An 18,910-nucleotide genomic window follows, 5' to 3' on the forward strand; every position below is an offset into this window, starting at 1 on the left:
CCTCTGAATTGCTTCGATGTATTCCTTCAATCCGACCTGGTACGGATCCCAAACACTCGAGGAGTAGTCAAGAATATGTCGCACCAGAGTCCTATATGCGGTCTCCTTTACTGGTGAACCACTCCTTCCTAATATTCTCCCAATAAACCGAAGTCGATCATTCACCTTCCCTACCACAATACTGGCATGCTCCTTCTATTTCATATCGCTTTACAACGTTACGCCCATATATTTAAACGAGATGTCTATGCCAAGCAGGACGCTACTAATGCTGTACCCGAACATTACTAGTTTTTTTTTCCTGCTCATCCGCATTAACTTACATTTTTGTACATTTAGAGGTAGCTGCCTCTAATCACAGCAACATTTTGTCTAAGTCATCTTGGCTCCTCCTACAGTCACCTAATTTCGACACCTTCCCGTACATCACACAGTCATTAGCAAACAATCGAGGATTGCTACCCAGATCATTTATATATATAGAATAACGATTATATCCCACTTCCCTGGGCCATTCCTTACGATATCCTTGTTTCTGATGAACAATCGTCGTCTAGGACAATATATTGAGTTCCATTGCTTAAGAAATCTTCGAGCCACTCGCATATCTGGGCACCTATTCCATATGCTCGTACCTTCATTAAAAGTCTACTGTGAGGCACCGTGCCAAACTCGGGTTGCCCTTGCTCAGGCAGATTCCATATTTATAGATTTATAAAACCGTGCTGATTCGTGGGCAGAGGCTTTTCCGTCTCAAGGCAGTATATTACAGTATATTCGAACTGAGAATATGTTCAAGGATTCTGTAGCAAACCGATGTTAGGGATATTGCTCTGTAATTCTGCGGGTACATCCCTTTAAGCTTCTTATAGGGTGACATTTATTAAACTATACGAAATAAAACCGTCATAACTTCTGAACGGTTTGCGTTACGCCGTTGAAACTGCACATTTGGCAGCGGGGCTTTATGGGAATTAATATGCGGATTGTTCTTTGGTTTAGCAACGAAGCCCACTTTCATTTGGATGGGTTCGTCAACAAGCAAAACTGGTGCATTTGGGGGACTGAGAATCCGCGAGAAGTCTCTTCACCATCAACGGGTGACTGTGTGGTGTGCAATTTCCAGTCACGGAATAATCGGTGTAATATTCCTTGATGGCACGGGACTAGCGAACGGTACGTGAAGTTTTGGAAAATGATTTCATCCTCATTATCAAAAGTGACCCTGATTTCGACAAGATGTGGTTCATGAAAGACGGAGCTCGACCCTATCGAAGCAGGAGAGTGTTTGATGTTATGGAGGAGCACTTTGGGGACTGGCGTAGGCCTCGATTGGCCGCCATATTCTCCGGATCTGAACACATGCAACTCCTTTTTGTGGGGCTATATTAAAGAAAAGGTGTAGAGCAATAACCCCAAAACTATTGCTGAGCTGAAAACAGCTATTCAGGAGGTCATCGACAGCATCGATGTTCCGACACTTCAGCGGGTCATGCAGAATTTCGCTATTCGTCTGCGCCACATCATCGCCAATGATGGCAGGCATATCGAACATGTCATAACCTAAATCCAAGTATCTGTAGTGACGTTTACATGTTGAATAAAGTGCGTGCACGCCGTAGTTTGTACTAATTTACGCTTTTTTCATATAGTTCAATAATTGTCGCCCTGTATATACAGGAGTCACCTGCGCTTTTTTGCAGTCGCATGGGAGTTAGCGCTGGGTGAGAGATTCGCGATAAGTGCAAGTTAGGTAATTGGTCAAAGCCGTAGAGTACTCCTTGTAAAACTGAAATGAGATTCCATTCGGTCCTGGCAACTTATTTGTCCTTATTTATCCATGACAAGGTTTATCTCTGCTATTACGTGAAATCCAGACCACGCCCACTTTCCACGGTATTTAGGCCGTTCTTCGACGTCCGGCTCGTCAGTCGGCAAGACTCAGCACAACCAGGAGCACTCCGAAGACGTCAAATGTAGCTTTGGAGGAAACCAGGGACAGAAGAGTTCTATGGACCACGACCATACGACCCGGAAGAATTCTCGGCAGGCCGGCCGTAGTGGCCGAGCGGTTCTAGGCGCTACAGTCTGGAACCGCGCGACCGCTACGGTCGCAGGTTCGAATCCTGCCTCGGGCATGGATGTGTGTGATGTCCTTAGGTTAGTTAGGTTGAAGTAGTTCTAAGTTCTAGGGGACTGATGACCCCAGATGTTAAGTCCCATAGTGCTCAGAGTCATTTGAACCAATTCTCGGCAGCTCAGCTCATTTGTTTTCAACTCTCGTAGTTGTTGCTCTACGCCAGGGATGCTTATTACTATGTCATCCATACGAGAGTACGTTCGTTGGTCAAACGATCGTATGTTGTATGAACGTCTTTAGTTTTGCTGTCTTCAACTGCAACATCAGACTGGTCAATGAGCAACTGGATGAAGGCGTTAGACACACTTAGCGGTTTTACATATGAATATTCTCGGTTTCCCTGCCAGATCTTTTTCTACGGTATGACGGTGGCAGCTGTTGTATGTTTTACGTTTAAATCTTTTCACAGACGCCCAAAATTCTACTATCCTTCACCAACCGCCATTTGCGCGTTCTCTTTTGAACTGAGAGTGCAACAGCCTCTGTTTCCTCAACATTTTCCGAATTTCGTTATTAAACAATGGTGGGTCTTTTCCAGCCTTAATCCACTTACTAGGCAGATAACTCTCCAGATCGCAGTTTACAATCTGCTTTAACTTCGCCCATCTTACTGAAACTTAGTGACCTCAATTTACTGTCTGAGTGAAATGCTAACAACTGCTTATGTGCTCTATCTATCAGAAAAACTTTCTCTAGCCTTCTTGACGATTTATTAACTTTCGTAGCCATATTTGCTATAATGAAATCATGATCGCTAATCCCCGTTTCTATACTGATGTTGTCAACAAGTTCCGGCCTATTTGCAGCTACAACAAAACTCTTTGAAATGGATCTACACTTACTGACGGCAGCAATTACTGTCACGTTTGAAACCGATTGTCACTGACGAGGCGTGACACATATCTGCAGTCACTGTCCGTTAGTATCTTATTACGACCACTTTTCTCACACTGTGTTACATTGCTGCGAGTGGTACACCATTCATTGTATGTATATACGTTGGTCAGTCCGCGTTGATAAGCCAAAAACTCGGCCAACTTCATTCACGGTGTGCTCAGGGGCATCCCCAAACACGAGCCGGCCGGAGTGGCCGTGCGGTTCTAGGCGCTACAGTCTGGAACCGCGAGACCGCTGCGGTAGCAGGTTCGAATCCTCCCTCGAGCATGGCTGTGTGTGATGTCCTTAGGTTAGTTAGGTTTAAGTAGTTCTAAGTTCTAGGGGACTGATGACCTCAGTAGTTAAGTCCCATAGTGCTCAGAGCCATTTGAACCATTTTTTGAACCCAAACACGATAACTCCTTTCTTCCACTCCGTCACGTCTCCACGTGTTACTGCGCTAATCCATAAAAGCGACTAGAATGTGCACAACACTTCAGTAAAATGACTTAGCGTCAAGCGGCCCGTTGCTCATGTAAGCTTGTTTCTAATATTTTGCCCGGTTAGCTACGTGTGAGATATTAATAATCGTAATCTTTACCTATACCTGAGATAACGGGTCACGAGCATCGAAGATCTGACCTGGCTATGGTAGGATCCAAGTGTACCCGCAATCACAGCGCCTTCTTGCTCTGTCTGAAAATAATTGTGTGGCGGTAAAAAAGGCGGCGCCGAGCTGTGAGCAGCGCGGGAAAACACTAGGCTCAAGGGTATAAGTGCAGGTAACGAAGCGGGCGTGCTTCTTTTTTCTGCGAACGCCGTGACGTCAGGTCGGAAGCTGAAGGCTGCGCATCCGGGTGTGTTGTGGGTATATAGCGGCGGCGCGGGGCGCTGCCTCACAGTCCCAGCCATGGCCGCCACACCTGCAGTGTTCGCCGGCGCCGTTGCGTTGCTCGCTGCTTCCGCCAGTGCTTTCAACGCACAGGGGCCGGTTATGGCCTCAGAGTTCACCACCAGGCACGTATTCGCTGCGGCTCCTCATACTCGCGACCTTCATGTGGCCTGCTGAACACCGTATTTAGTAAACTGACTGTCCAATATCACTTTTGGTTGCTCGTCCAAACGCTTCAGTACCGTACGGTCTGTTGGCTTTCGCTTCGGTATGTTCGGCCGACGTTTGTTAAATGCTTTTCTGACTCTCGTATTGGAATTTTCAGCTCCTCCCGTGCTTTCAGAAAACAATAATGAAATTAGGTATAGGTCCGCCATTTTGCAAGTACACAATTATTAAACTTCCCGGCAGATTAAAACTGTGTGCCGGACCGAGACTCGAACTCGGGACCTTTGCCTTTCGCGAGCAAGTGCTCTACCAACTGAGCTACCCAAGCACGACTCACGCCCCCTCCTCACAGCTTTAATTCCGCCAGTACCTCGTCTCCTACCTTCCAAACCTTCTGTAAAGTGTGGAAGGTAGGAGACGAGATACTGGCAGAAGTAAAAATCTGTGAGGAGGGGGCGTGAGTCGTGCTTGGGTAGCTCAGTTGGTAGAGCACTTGCCCGCGAAAGGCAAAGGTCCAGAGTTCGAGTCTCGGTCCGGCACACAGTTTTAATCTGCCAGGAAGTTTCATATCAGCGCACACTCCGCTGCAGAGTGAAAATCTCGTTCTACACAATTATTCTTTTGCGTTTATAGCCAAGCATGGCTCATCACAGTTGTGGCACCCTCAGTGGGGTTTACATTTTACATTGTGTGTATCCTGTGACTGCGAACTGAAATCAGCCACAGGTCTCAATTAAGGGTCCATTCTCCTCTATCAGCCTTTAAAATAAGCGATTTTACGACTATTTTGGAAAAACTAAGGAGGCAATCAACGTAAATCTTTTTGCACATTATTTATTGATTCTTGCACAACATATGATTTTTTAAAAGAAATTCGGTAATCAATAAGCCCTCCATCCCAGGAGCTAAGGTTGCTCTGTCCAAAATGAGGTGTGACCATGACCGAAGTGCTGCAGTCTGGAAATCTTATCTGTAATCAAAAAACAATTTCTTTAATACATAGAATATTGCGCACATAGCAATAACATAGTTTCTTTGAAATTTGAAAAAAATATCAAACTGCACAGGTTTGAGACAAAGATATAGTTTTGACTTTTTTTGGTCACGCTATTTCCAATAACTGATGAATAAATTAAAATAAAAAATAGCCTACTACTCCCCGCGGACATGCCCGAGGAGTAATTTTGCCAAATTTCAGAAAGATATCTTTCTTAGTGCGCCCGTAATCCATTCCGTCAGCTTAAGATGAAGTGTGTTTCAAGTTGCCGTAATGGATTGCGTGCACACTAATGTCGACTTCTTTTTGAAATTTGGCTGAATTACTCCTCGGACGTGTCTGCAAAGAGTAATAGTCTAATTTTTTATTTTAATTTATTCGTTAGTGATTGCAAAAAGAGTGGCCAAAAACACACGACAAAACTACATCTTTGACAGGACACACTTCATTTTGGACAGAGCAACTTTAACTGCTGGGATGGGGGGCTTAATGTTGACTGAATTTATTTAAATAAATCGGAAGATGATATCCAATAATCAATGAATAATGTTCAAAAATATTTACGTTGCTTGCTTCATTGTTTTTCCCCAAACAAATCGTAAAAACGTTAATTTTATAGATTGACTGATGGGAATGGACCTTTAATACAGTGGTTTATATCTGCGTAAAAAACGTATTTTTTGTTTCTATGTAGTTGGAATGACATTTTCTCCTACTCATTCGTGAATCCTGCGTCTTGTTACGCTGCTGTCGCTTGGATACACAAAGGTAAATTGAGCAATGAAACGTATCTGCAACCCATTGTAACAAAACAAGACGCAAGATTCACAAATGGGCTGGAGGAAACGTCACTGCATCTATACAAAAACAGTTTTGACAAATAAATATAAACCAGCCGAAGCTCAGGACAAGCCAAATACAGCAATGATGGCGTGGTGTATTAATGACCTGTGGCTGATTTCGGTTGGTAGCCACAGGACATACACAATACAGGGTGTTACAAAAGGTACGGTCAAACTTTCAGGAAACATTCCTCACACGCAAATAAAGAAAAGATGTTATGTGGACATGTGTCCTGAAACGCTTAATTTCCATGTTAGAGCTCATTTTAGTTTCGTCAGTATGTACTGTACTTCCTCGATTCACCGCCAGTTGGCCCAATTGAAGGAAGGTAATGTTGACTTCGGTGCTTGTGTTGATATGCGACTCATTGCTCTACAGTACTAGCATCAAGCACATTAGTACGTAGCATCAACAGCTTAGTGTTCGTCACGAACGTGGTTTTGCAGTCAGTGCAACGTTTACAAATGCGCAGATGGCAGATGCCCATTTGATGTATGGATTAGCACGGGGCAATAGCCGTGGCGCGGTACGTTTGTATCGAGACAGATTTCCAGAACGAAGGTGTCCCGACAGGAAGACGTTCGAAGCAATTGATCGGCGTCTTAGGGAGCACGGAACATTCCAGCCTATGACTCGCGACTGAGGAAGACCTAGAACGACGAGGACACCTGCAATGGACGAGGCAATTCTTCGTGCAGTTTACGATAACCCTAATGTCAGCGTCAGAGAAGTTGCTGCCGTACAAGGTAACGTTGACCACGTCACTGTATGGAGAGTGCTACGGGAGGACCAGTTGTTTCCGTACCATGTACAGCGTGTGCAGGCACTATCAGCAGCTGATTGGCCTCCACGGTTACACTTCTGCGAATGGTTCATCCAACAACGTGTCAATCCTCATTTCAGTGCAAATGTTCTCTTTACGGATGAGGCTTCATTCCAACGTGATCAAATTGTAAATTTTCACAATCAACATGTGTGGGCTGACGAGAATCCGCACGCGATTGTGCAATCACGTCATCAACACAGATTTTCTGTGAACATTTGGGCAGGCATTGTTGGTGATGTCTTGATTTGGCCCCATGCTCTTCCACCTACGCTCAATGGAGCACGTTATCATGATTTCATACGGTATACTCTACCTGTGCTGCTAGAAAATATGCCTTTACAAGTACGACACAACATGTGGTTCATGAACGATGGAGCTCCTGCACATTTCAGTCGAAGTGTTCGTACGCTTCTCAACAACAGATTCGGTGACCGATGGATTGGTAGAGGCGGACCAATTCCATGGCCTCCACGCTCTCCTGACCTCAACCCTCTTGACTTTCATTTATGGGGGCATTTGAAAGATCTTGTCTACGCAACGCCGGTACCAAATGTAGAGACTCTTCGTGCTCGTATTGTGGACGGCTGTGATACAATACGCCATTCTCCAGGGCTGCATCAGTGCATCAGGGATTCCATGCGACGGAGGGTGGATGCACGTATCCTCGCTAACGGAGGACATTTTGAACATTGCCTGTAACAAAGTGTTTGAAGTCACGGTGGCACGTTCTGTTGCTGTGTGTTTCCATTCTATGATTAATGTGATTTGAAGAGAAGTAATAAAATGAGCTCTAACATGGAAAGTAAGCTTTTCCGGAGACATGTCCATATAACATATTTTCTTTCTTTGTGTGTGAGGAATGTTTCCTGAAAGTTTGGCCGTGCCTTTTTGTAACACCCTGTATACAATAAAAGAGAAAAGCCCACTGATGATGCCACAACTGTGGTGGAACATGTTTGTGTATTAAAGCAAAACAATAATTGTGTACTAGCAGAAAGGCGGACCCGATTTAATTTCATTACGATCTTTCTGAAGGTTCATCAGCACGACTGACAGACATTGCTGGTGGCGAGCAAGTGTGTGAATCTCTGACAATGCCAGCGACTTGTGCTGGCCAAACGTCAGATAAATTATTAAACAAAATTCGAGCCAAATCCGGATGGTTCTTTTGAAAATGGCACAGCCGACTTCCTTCGCCATCTTTTCCTAATCCGAGATTGTGTTCTTCTCGTTGACGACGGAACGTTAAACGCTAATCTTCTTTCCTTCTTTTACAGAAACTTTAACAATTTTGCACTCCAATAGCGATTCTAGAAATGCGATTTTGGCTGCCAGATTTTATCTTCCGCAAACAGCGTTCGGCTCCATATAAACGTTCTACTGCATTTAAGTAGTGGTTATGACGTCAGGCTGTGACTCGATTTTTAAAATGTTGCTTTAAATATTGGACTGACGAGAAAATTATTCATCTTCTATATTTGATTTGCCTTGAGTTTTGCTGTTCGGCGAGCAGGATAACTGACAGTGACCGAAGCAGAAAGGATATAAAATGCATACTGTCAATAGCAAAGGAAAAGTTTCTAAAAGAGAGAAAATTGTTGACAGTGAATGTAAATTAAATATTATGAGATATTTGCTGGAGGTATTTTTCGGGAGTGTGTAGCCTTGTATGGAACCAAACATGGACGGTAAAGAGTTCAGACAAGAAGAAGGTAGAAGCTTTTGAAATTTGGTGCCACAGAAGTGGCCGAAGATTAGATGAAGAGATACTACATCGAAATGGAGGTAAAAGAAATTTATAGTACGATCGAACTAAAAGATGAGACTAATTGATAACACTCATCTTGTGACGTTAAGGAATCGTCAATATGGTAAAGGAAAGAAGCGTGTCGGGTTCAAATTGAAGAGGGGAATTTGGAAAAAAATACATTCCCAGAGTAATTTTTGTAATTTCGGAAAAAGACTGAATTACACAAAAAGTGAATCCTATTATTTAAAAATAGAATAAAAATATTACAACTCTATTATTGGCCTCGAAAAGAGGCAAAAGTCAGAAAAGTATTTGGAGATACAACTCTCTCCCCTACAGCTGATATTTCTTGCTCCAGTTTGTCATCTGCAACAAATCAGGATTTATCCATGGTACATTACGTACGCAGGGTGTCCTAGGAGGAATGGTCATTATTCAAGGATATGATAGGAAAACGTATTCTAAGTAAAAATCTAGTAAACATGGGCTCTAAAGTGCATACCTTAAGACCTATGAGCATTTCGATTTCGATACTGTAAAACACATCTCTTCTACTGAACAATATTATAAAAAGGAAAGTTGCTACTCACCATATAGTGGAGATGCTGAGTTGCAGATAGGCACAACAAAAAGACTGTCACAAATAAAGCTTTCAGCCAGTAAGGCATTCTTCAAAAATAGACGACAAAGACACACACGCACACACACACACACACAGAGAGAGAGAGAGAGAGAGAGAGTCTCGCAAACGCAAATCACACTTACGACTGCAGTCTCAGGCAACTGAAACTAGACTTATCTGATATGCAAAAACAGAAATTCACATGGAAGATCAACGCCTTGACAACATAACCGCTATTGAAGCCAATATGACATGCGAGTTGAACAATATGTCAAAGAAATACTTTTCTGACACTGTTACATGTTTGTTCCTTGTGTACACCACCTGAAGCACTAAAACCACCATCTTAACGTTTCTCTGTCTTCTGTTAATCCACTCTCAAAACTTATTGCAAAAAATTGACTTCTGAACAGGTGTGTGTGTGTGTGTGTGTGTGTGTGTGTGTGTGTCGTGTATTGTTGCCGAAGGCCTTAGTGGCCGAAAGCTTTAATTGTGAGAGTCTTTTTGTTGTGTCTATCTGCGACTCAGCATCTCCGCTATATGGTGAGTAGCAACTTCCCTTTTCATACAATTGTTATATTGCATCCTGGATATTCCACTGTTTAATCTTCTACTGAACAAGTGTTCATAGCTCTTAAGGTATGCATTTTAGAGACTACGTTTACTATACAATTTTATTCTTGTTTGGTACCGTACTCCTAAAATATGGAAAGCGAAGAGCTTGCAGTAGAAGAGATCTGTTTCACAGTATCGAAGAACCGAAGTTTTCTAGACTTCTTTGTTTCGAATGCTCGTTCCTGTCATATCGCTGCATGTTGACCTTTCTTCCTGGGACGCCCTGTATGTTTACATTATCAGGCTCTAGGCCTAAAATGAAACCATTCCTTTTTTCCCTGTTTTGTTGATGTTGGGCTATGTACGTACTGCCATTATCTTACTTTCTGCTGTCAATAGTGATTTGTTAATAATCTTTTAACTATCATTCGCTAGGTTAATGTAATAGATTTTGAAACTACTGTAAGGACATATGTTACTTGTGATGGGCTTTGTAAATTGGTGAGCGACGAGAGGGGGTTTTGTATGTACATACTTTTTTTTTTTTTTAATAAGGCAACTGAAATTATACCTCATGGTCTCCCTGACTATAGTATGTACGACTGGCAGTGTTTTTTGTGTTGTTTCTATTATTAGCGTCTATTTTCATCAGTGGTTATTACTGTGTAAGAAGACTGCTTCATTTTGATATAAGCTCACCAGAAAAAAACGTTAGTCACACCATTAGCAGAACACACTAGTCGCTTTGGAGAGCTGTATATGACGTTCAGTTGGCACCAGGCTGTCATGTACTCGTCAAACGCTGGCGTAAGTCAGGACAGTGAGGTATATTCGTGCCAGTCGGTTGTATGGAAGTAAGTGCAGTAAGATGTGTCGAAGTGGAGGCATGACAGAAGGGCAGAACGGAGCTGTTGTGTTTAGGTGTTCCCATGAACACCAATGATTGAAACTGGCCGATATGTTTGTGCATCAATGCGGGCTGTCTAACATGTCTACAGGGAATGGTGTACTACTGGCAGTCATTTAACTTGGCGTGTGAACAGTGACCATAAAAAGAGTCTATTGTGTTTATTTCAACATTTTCGATTTTGCCCTTTCTTCTATATCTTCATGATGAGTTTTCTGAAAACACTCCCATCTTCCAAGACGCTAGCAGCTGTGTTCATAGGGCTGCACGTGTACATTCTTGGGCTGTCTAACACTCAAGATCCCTACTACACCTCATCTGGCTCGCCAGATCACCTGATCTTAATCCCATGTAAAATGTCTAGAACAATTGGGAATGGAGGGTGAAATGTAGCAATCAACATCTCCACAGTTTGGCAGCTCTATGTGATCTGATCATCAATGAGCAGCTTCAGCTGGATATGTAGTACATGAAGAAACTTTTGGATTCTCCTCTTTGTCATAATGAGGCTGATATCAAGGCTACAGGCGGTGTTACAATGTATTAGCGTGATGTCTCCAGGGGTTGGCAAGATTTTTCGTGCGCATGAGCATATATTTTAATTCTGAATACACTCTATCACCTGATGTAAAAAACTGGTCTCAGAGTGCCAAGTGTAGTGTGCTACACTGGTTGCCTGAAACGGTCTATTGTTGACAGTGGCTCTGGACTGTCCCTTTCTTGCCATACATTAAATTAAGTATAGCTTAAGGCGCTGTCACATATGAGACTGAGTGCTCATTGAAAGTCGAGTAGCTGCTGACCTAGCACCCAAGTTAGTAAAGGATGAAGGTGATTTCCAGGACAGTTCAGGGCCACCCAACAACAAGTGTCATGAGGATCTGACCCCTCCCTGCCCCCTCCCCCCACCCACAATGTCGCCTTCTCCACCTTCCCTCTTCAAGGTCACCCCCTCCTCTCCTACCACCTCCCCCTCTCTCTTCTCACATGCAGCATTGCCATATTTCTTCCAAAATGGGGGATTTAGCCAACAAGTGTTGCTTAAAAAATTCAAGGTGGTAGAAAGAGGTCAGTTAAAATGGCTGAATCAACATTTTATATCTTGTAGTATGTTGAACGTAATGTACTTGTAATACTTAAGAATGATGACCTTCTGTCTGCATCAACTTTCCACAAATGTGTCTCAGTTATTGAGTAGAGTAATCGATTCAAACGGTAGGTAATGCATCAGTATTTGTGTTGATGTTTCATGTCTTTCTCTTATTAGTACAGTACTGGGTCAGGTACACTTTGTGGAAGTTTAGCCAGTTGCCTCATGTCTCAAGCAGCTGTTAGTGGAAATCTCTCTATGACACGTCATGTCTTCAAGTCTTTTTGTTATATGAAAAGTGCTGTTTCATCCGAATCAGTCTCCATTAGCAAAGGACTCTACTTACTCTACTTTCTGTACTGAATATACATGTATCTACAGTACAGCAGTAGTGTAGTTGGATGTAAAATTTTGCAGTCTATCTCACTGCATCTGGGTTTTGTAGATACAAGCCTTGCACTCAGATGTGCCAAGAAGGCTGCACCTGCTATCCTTTCCAGAGAAACTTCACAGGCAGTCCTCCACAAGGGAACGGAGTCAGCATGCATCCTACATACTGGCAGCATCACAGCATTAATGCCTGTGTTACAAAATATTTTGTCTCTGACCTCTTCTGCTGCATGCACACACACACACACACACAAACACACTGTCTTCTTTTGCCTTCCAACCAGGCCTTTAAAGCATGTAATATTTACTGCGCTCTTTACAGTCTCAGTCTCTTGAAGTGAAACAAAACTCCAAAGTAAAGTGGCCAGTTTTGCTTTATCTCACTACAGTATGACTCTTATCCTTATAATTAGGCATCAATGCGACACTGATTTTATGCTTCTCTATTCCTTCACCTCTTTTTACCACATATGGAATCGAAAATGATCTGTGATAAGTATTTTAATCTGCACCGGGGCCCTAGAATTGTTCTGGAAACTGCCTTCATCCTCTACTCATGTTGGGTGCTTCCCATTCTCCCATTGTGTTGGTCTTTGGTGCCATATCAAACTGGACGAATAATAGTTTATACATGTTCGTGAATCTCGTCCACCCATCGCCCCTGCTCACAAGCATTCCGGGTGAGCAATCATTCATTAACCTAACTATTCGTTATTGTATTCACTCTTGTGAGAGCGTAATCAAAACATTTATGTAACAAATTATGCCTTCAAATTTATGTTAATTTGTGTTTCAGGGCTGTTATTTTCTTCCATTGGTAAATTCTTTGATTTTGAACTTATCATTCATAATCTTCTGATTTGAATGATTCATTTTATCACTTACATGTTTCTACGTTGGGATACGTATACTGCACAATCCACTGTACAGTGTGTGGTGGGCGGTTCTCCCTGTCAGACATGGATCGAGGAAAAAGTACTGTTGGCACCTCTCCTTACTATTATTCAATCTAAATAATTTCCAAAAAAGTTAAAAAACAGTCTATTCTGTAGTAAACGAGAACAGGATTTTCATGGTCCTTGTACAGTTTCACTAACTGCAATGATTTCTGTGATATTGAGTGCATCGAATTTCTTACGAAAAGGTCTACATTTTCTACAGTTTTATCCTGCCTACGAAGATTTTATGGCTGCTGTGGACACCTAGTGTTTATGACCAGTGACTTCAATAAAATACCATTTTATTTACCATATTTTTTATTGCCAAAGCCCTATTACGCTTCGTCAAAGCTTGTAATAGGTACCATAGCTTGTAACAGCTACCTATCTTCTCGACTTCGTATTTTTCTTATTGGTCATTGATTGGAATTCAGAAAGCAGGTGATAAAATCTTCATTAGACATTCTCCAGAAATCTGGCGAGTACTCATCGACACCTCGGTAAATACCTCGCCTATTCAGAATTTGGTGGGCACTTGCTCTGCGATCGCCGAATGCCGCATGTAAATTTTTACTACGGCCTAAAAGATTATTCTTTTAATTATGACTTTGAAGGTTATTAGTTTCATTGTTTTGAATTTTCTTTTATTGGTTATTTGTGTTTGAATTAGTGTGGCTTTTTTAACTTTATTAGAGCGAAAGGTTTTCGGTTCTGGCGCCGGCTTTACATAGACCGGCAGATTACAGTAACGTAATTTTTTGTAGGTATTTTCGCTACGTTCATCTGTACTTATGTATTGTTTATATAGAAGATTGTTTCCGAATTGAAGTGCCATATATAACCTGCTTTACCGTCTTGATGATAGTGAATGATTAGTAAAATAATTTTCCCTAGTTTGTGGATACTAGTGTAGCTTCACCTCTACAGGCCTGTCACGTGTGGGAATTCGCACTGTTTTTATTGCACTCGTAAGGAAGTGGCTAACAAAGTGACGCTTTGCTTGTGTGTTGGCAGCCTGCTGTTCGACGACCTAGTGCAGCCGCTGTGCACAGAATCCACGACCAATGACGCGTGCTACGGCTGCTTCGCGCGCTACGCCAGGATGAGGCAGGTAGTGTATACAGCTTGACAGACACGAAAAATGTGACATCTTTCTAACAAAAAAATAACATTCTGCCTTCTACGAGATAATATTACAAACTATAAATAGTATTCTCTGCTTTGTGTGTTAACGAACATTTATTTACATAGTTTTTATTTATTTGTGATCATACGCAAGTGTTGCTCTTCTAGTGGCTGTGGAAAAGTGTGTTTTCTACGACACAAAAAAGAGAGGTATACTAGTTTATTGTATTTCTAGAATATGCTATATAAATTATGAAATTGCTGCGTGATATATCACAAACGTTTATATGAAATAAATTTAATCTGCATGTAATATCTAATTATTCATTGCGCTTTCTACTTCTAATGCGTCCTGGTATCAGCAGACTCAAATAAGTATGTTCAGGGCACGAATGGATGAATTGGTCCAGTTAGCTGCCTCGTGTGTCACTGGTTCCCTATTGTGCAAATGTTCCTAAATTACATGATCTACTAATATGTAATATCTAATAACCTAATAATCACCATGAAATTTGTCTCATCTCATCTTTCTTTCTCAATCTCATGTATAAATATGGTACTGAAACGGTGCATCACTTTTGTATCCTGACAGTGAAGACAAAAAACTCCGTGTTAATGAACACAGTGGGCAGAGAACAGTCCATCCGTTACAGCAGTTGTCTCCATGACAGTTGGGGGTCAACATAAAAAGATGTATCAACAGAAAAGTTCTTCTTCCAGTTCCCCTGATGTCCCCACAGGTTAAAATTGCGGACGAAGCGTACCTTCCGGTATTGGTTTCATTTGCCATAGGACGACACTGACCTCCTAATAGGCGAACATTCAACCAGCAGACTCAAGTTACATACATTGATCTAGCAGAAAAACCATTTCTACTGACTTTTATTAAACTTCCTTCCAGCTACTCCGTTCAGTGCTCGCGACATCCTTTGCTGTAGCTGAATCAAACTTCTTCTTCTACTGCTCGTCTTCCCTTTCACGGAAATTTGAGGCCATATGAATTTTTTGGAAATTTGTGGTAAGTTCCTATGGAATCAAACTGCTGAGGTCATCGGTCCCTAGGCTTACACATTACTTAATCTAATTTAAACTAACTTACTCCAAGAACAACACACACACCGATGCCCGAGGGATTACTCAAACCTCCTACGGGGGGAGCCGCGGCTACCCAGCGCGGTCGAGGCCATATGATCCACTCCGGTTTCAAATATATGTTTCAGAAATTTATCATTTTGTTTCGCTTTCTTTTACTTCAGGCGAAATAGACAAATCATATTTCCTTACAAATAAGATAAATAGTTATGTTTTCCCATGTTTTTCGGAGAAGAACTACAGCTGTATTTTAATTACTTTTTAATTACAGGTACCAGATGCATACGATGAACTCAAAAAGTGCGCCAGGGACTACTTGAATGGTACATCCTATGCAGAATGTCAGGCAGTGGTGAGTCAATAAATTATTTTCATAATGATAACAATATATAAAGTTCACCGAGTCTAAACTGCCCTTTAAGGTAATGTTTATGCACAACATACCCGTAATGAGGCAGTTCCGAATCGCTGTTTAGCCCGTGCATCTACTATAGCTCTGTAGCTCTATATAACTGTCACGTCGATAGTCAACTTAGCTTCAATATGCTTGAATTATTCACGAACAGTAGTGTTAGGTTTATTCTTGCGAGAGTCTTGTACGTAGTTTCTCGCAGTAAAAGGAGAAATTAAATCCAAACGTCTCTTTCACGCTTCAGCAGTCCCAATTTGTAAACGAGTGGCAAGACAACAGTCGTTTTTAATCACTCCACAAATATTAATTTGCCTTGGACATTATAATTAGGTGACGATCTAGGGTGTGCTGCTGTTGAAAACTTTCCCGTGAGTTGAAACACGACGTGAGAGACCAACGCGCTTTAACATTACCCTACCTTGATGCTCTGTGAGAATGTAAAAGTGACTGCTTCATCCCATTTTTTCTTTCATTTTCAGATCGGAGATGCTACAGGCAGTCAAAGCGGACAGTCGAATGTATTCTGCGATTTTGAAAAATGCGTAAGGAAGCGGGACATGTTGCATCTGGTAAGTGTGACGAACAATAACTTATGTACATGTGCGCCTTGTTTGAGAAATTGTGAAAATTTCTGAAACAACTTTCTTTATCTTTCATCATTTGTTTGCTTTTTTTAGGTCGATGAATGTGGCAGACAGAGTGACAATTCCAAATCTGAAGTGGAGAAGTACGTACAAACAACATCCTGCGTTCTTGAAGAAATGCACCGACGCAAATTTGTGAGTGCTTAGCTAACTAAAAAACAAAAAAAGGGTGATGCTTATCGAAAAGCAAACTATGTACAGATAATGCTGAATGCATTCGAAGAGTTATGGACCGTTTTTCACGTAAACCATTATTTATGGAGCTATTGATAATTTTCTGTATCTCACAAACAACAATTTGGAAAAATGTAATACTAACTCACTCGTTCGGAAAATGATATGTAGGTATAGATGGTTCGGTAGTATTCAAACCTGTCATGACCTGCCTGCCATTTTTGGAATTTAGGTTGTATTGAACTGGGGACCTAGAAACGCCGGAGAGGTTTCGTTACCGCCGTAGCCCTCAGTTGTACACAACCCCACAACAGGCTACAGCAGTCCACTCACCCCACCACCGCCCCACACCGAACCCAGGGTTATTGTGCATTTCGGCCCCCAATGGACCCACCGGGAACGTCTCATACGAGTTGCGTTGTAGAGCCTGCGTGGTATAGTAATTATGGTGTACGCGTACATGGAGACAGTATTTGTGCAGCAATCGCTGACAGAGTAACTGAGGCAGAATAAGAGGAACCACCCCGCATTCGTCGATGCAGATGGAAAACCGCCTTAAAAACCATCCACAGACTGGCCGGCACACCGAACCTAGACACTAATCCGCCGGGCGGAATCGTGCCGGGGGCTGGCACGCCTTCGCGCTCAGAAAGCACTGCGTTAGACCGAACGGATAACCGGGCGGGCCTGGAATTTAGGTTACTATGTTATTCTTAAAGTCTATGCGTAATTCGTCTATCTTAATGCATCTTGCACACCAGGTGGAATAGTTTTGCATAGTTTGCTCTTCCAAGGCTGTGAGACTCTTCAACACGTGGCGAAGCAACGTCCAGACGTTGTGAGGTTGGGCGGCCACCGCTCATGTACAGATGTCGGACGTCGTAGGTTGGGCAGACTGGTAAAACAGGACAGGCGACGAACTGTGGCAGACCTAACATTACACTTTAGTACCGGGTAGAGTACAAGTGTATCTGAACACACAGTGAACCAAACACTCCTAACAATGGGCCTCCGCAGCCGATGATCCATTTATATGCATTGTTAACACCATGTCATCGGCAACTGCGATTGAAATGGGCACGTTAGCATCAGCACTGGACGTTGGCGCAGTGGCAGATTTTTGCATGGTTTGATGAATCCCTATACCTCCTCCATTATGCCAATGAGAGGGCGAAAATCCGTCGTCTTCCAGGGGAACAGCTCCTCGACAAGTGTACTGCAGGACGGAGACAATCTGGCGGTGGCTCCATTATGCTTTGGGGAACATTCGCGTGGGTATCCATGGGCCGAGTGGAGCTCGTGAAAGGCACCCAAGGAGTATCGTACACTGGTTGCAAAAATGGTTCAAATGGCTCTGAGCACTATGGGACTTAACTTCTAAGGTCCTAAGTCCCCTAGAACTTAGAACTACTTAAACCTAACTAACCTAAGGACATCACACACATCCATGCCCGAGGCAGGATTCGAACCTGCGGCCCTAGCGGTAGCGCGGTTCCAGACTGTAGCGTCTAGAATCGCTCGGCCACCTCGGCCGGCCACTGGTTGCAGATGACGTACATCTCTTCATGACGATCGTGTTTCCCAACGGCAGTGGTATTTTTCAACAAGATTTCACAAGGCCAGAAGTATGATGAAGTGGTTCTAGTAACACAGTGGCGAGTTCCAATTGATGTGCTGGCCCTCCAACTCGCCAGATCTGAACCCGATCGAGCACATCTGGGATGTGGTTGAACGTAGCGTCAGAACTCATCGCCCCCCTCCCCAGAATTTACAGGAATTGGGTTACTTGTATGTAGATGTGGTACCAACTCCCTCCAGCGACCCACCAAGGCGTCATTGCTTCCGTGCCATGACGCGTCACCGCCGTTATCCGTGCCAAGGATGGACATACCGGCTATTACGTAGGTGGTCGCAATGTTCTGGCTGATCACTGTACGTAGACGGCACAATCTCAGTTCGGAACCATACAGAGGGGTGTAGACAGTCTAACTCTGCGAATGGAAAAGGCTAGGGGAAAGGGGTGGGGGAGGCTGATGCTGTATGTAGACTGATGTAGACCGTACGGTAACTTGCGGAGTTCAGACGTGCTTGTAACACAGGTTGTCTGCTTACAGCTGTCGGGACCTCGATACCCAGGCGGCTTCTCGAGTCCGAAGGCGTACGCGCTGTACGTGACGGAGGCCGGCGAGCTGCGTGTGATGTCGACGTACGTGGGCGCCAACGATCAGTTCAGCTGCGAGCCCTCACCTTCCCCATTCGGGCCGATTCCTGCTTCGGCCGACGGGCCCGAGGGAAAATAACACCTCGCAACAAATTTCCTTTAATGTAAAACAAAATTATCCTTCAACTATTAAAAGGCTTAACCATATTCTGTGTATATTTCATTTCTATCATCGAAATCGTAACCTTTGCTTTCAGAACAATTAATGGCAGCTCCAGATATTTGTGGTCGTTTAAATCTGCATGCTG

General features: G+C 43.0%; 1 protein-coding gene across 1 annotated transcript; it reads left to right on the plus strand.

The window, feature by feature from the left end:
- Nucleotides 1-3,899: 3,899 nt before the first annotated feature.
- LOC126469579 (uncharacterized) lies at nucleotides 3,900-18,809 on the plus strand. Its single transcript, XM_050096695.1, has 6 exons — nucleotides 3,900-4,033; nucleotides 14,009-14,105; nucleotides 15,483-15,563; nucleotides 16,103-16,192; nucleotides 16,301-16,402; nucleotides 18,556-18,809. Exons 1-6 carry the CDS (start codon nucleotides 3,927-3,929, stop codon nucleotides 18,739-18,741), a joined length of 663 nt encoding a protein of 220 aa, XP_049952652.1. The 5' UTR covers nucleotides 3,900-3,926; the 3' UTR covers nucleotides 18,742-18,809.
- The last annotated feature ends 101 nt before the right edge of the window (nucleotides 18,810-18,910 follow it).

Source organism: Schistocerca serialis, chromosome 3, assembly GCF_023864345.2.
Source record: "Schistocerca serialis cubense isolate TAMUIC-IGC-003099 chromosome 3, iqSchSeri2.2, whole genome shotgun sequence".
In the NCBI taxonomy this organism is placed as follows: Eukaryota; Metazoa; Arthropoda; class Insecta; order Orthoptera; family Acrididae; genus Schistocerca; species Schistocerca serialis.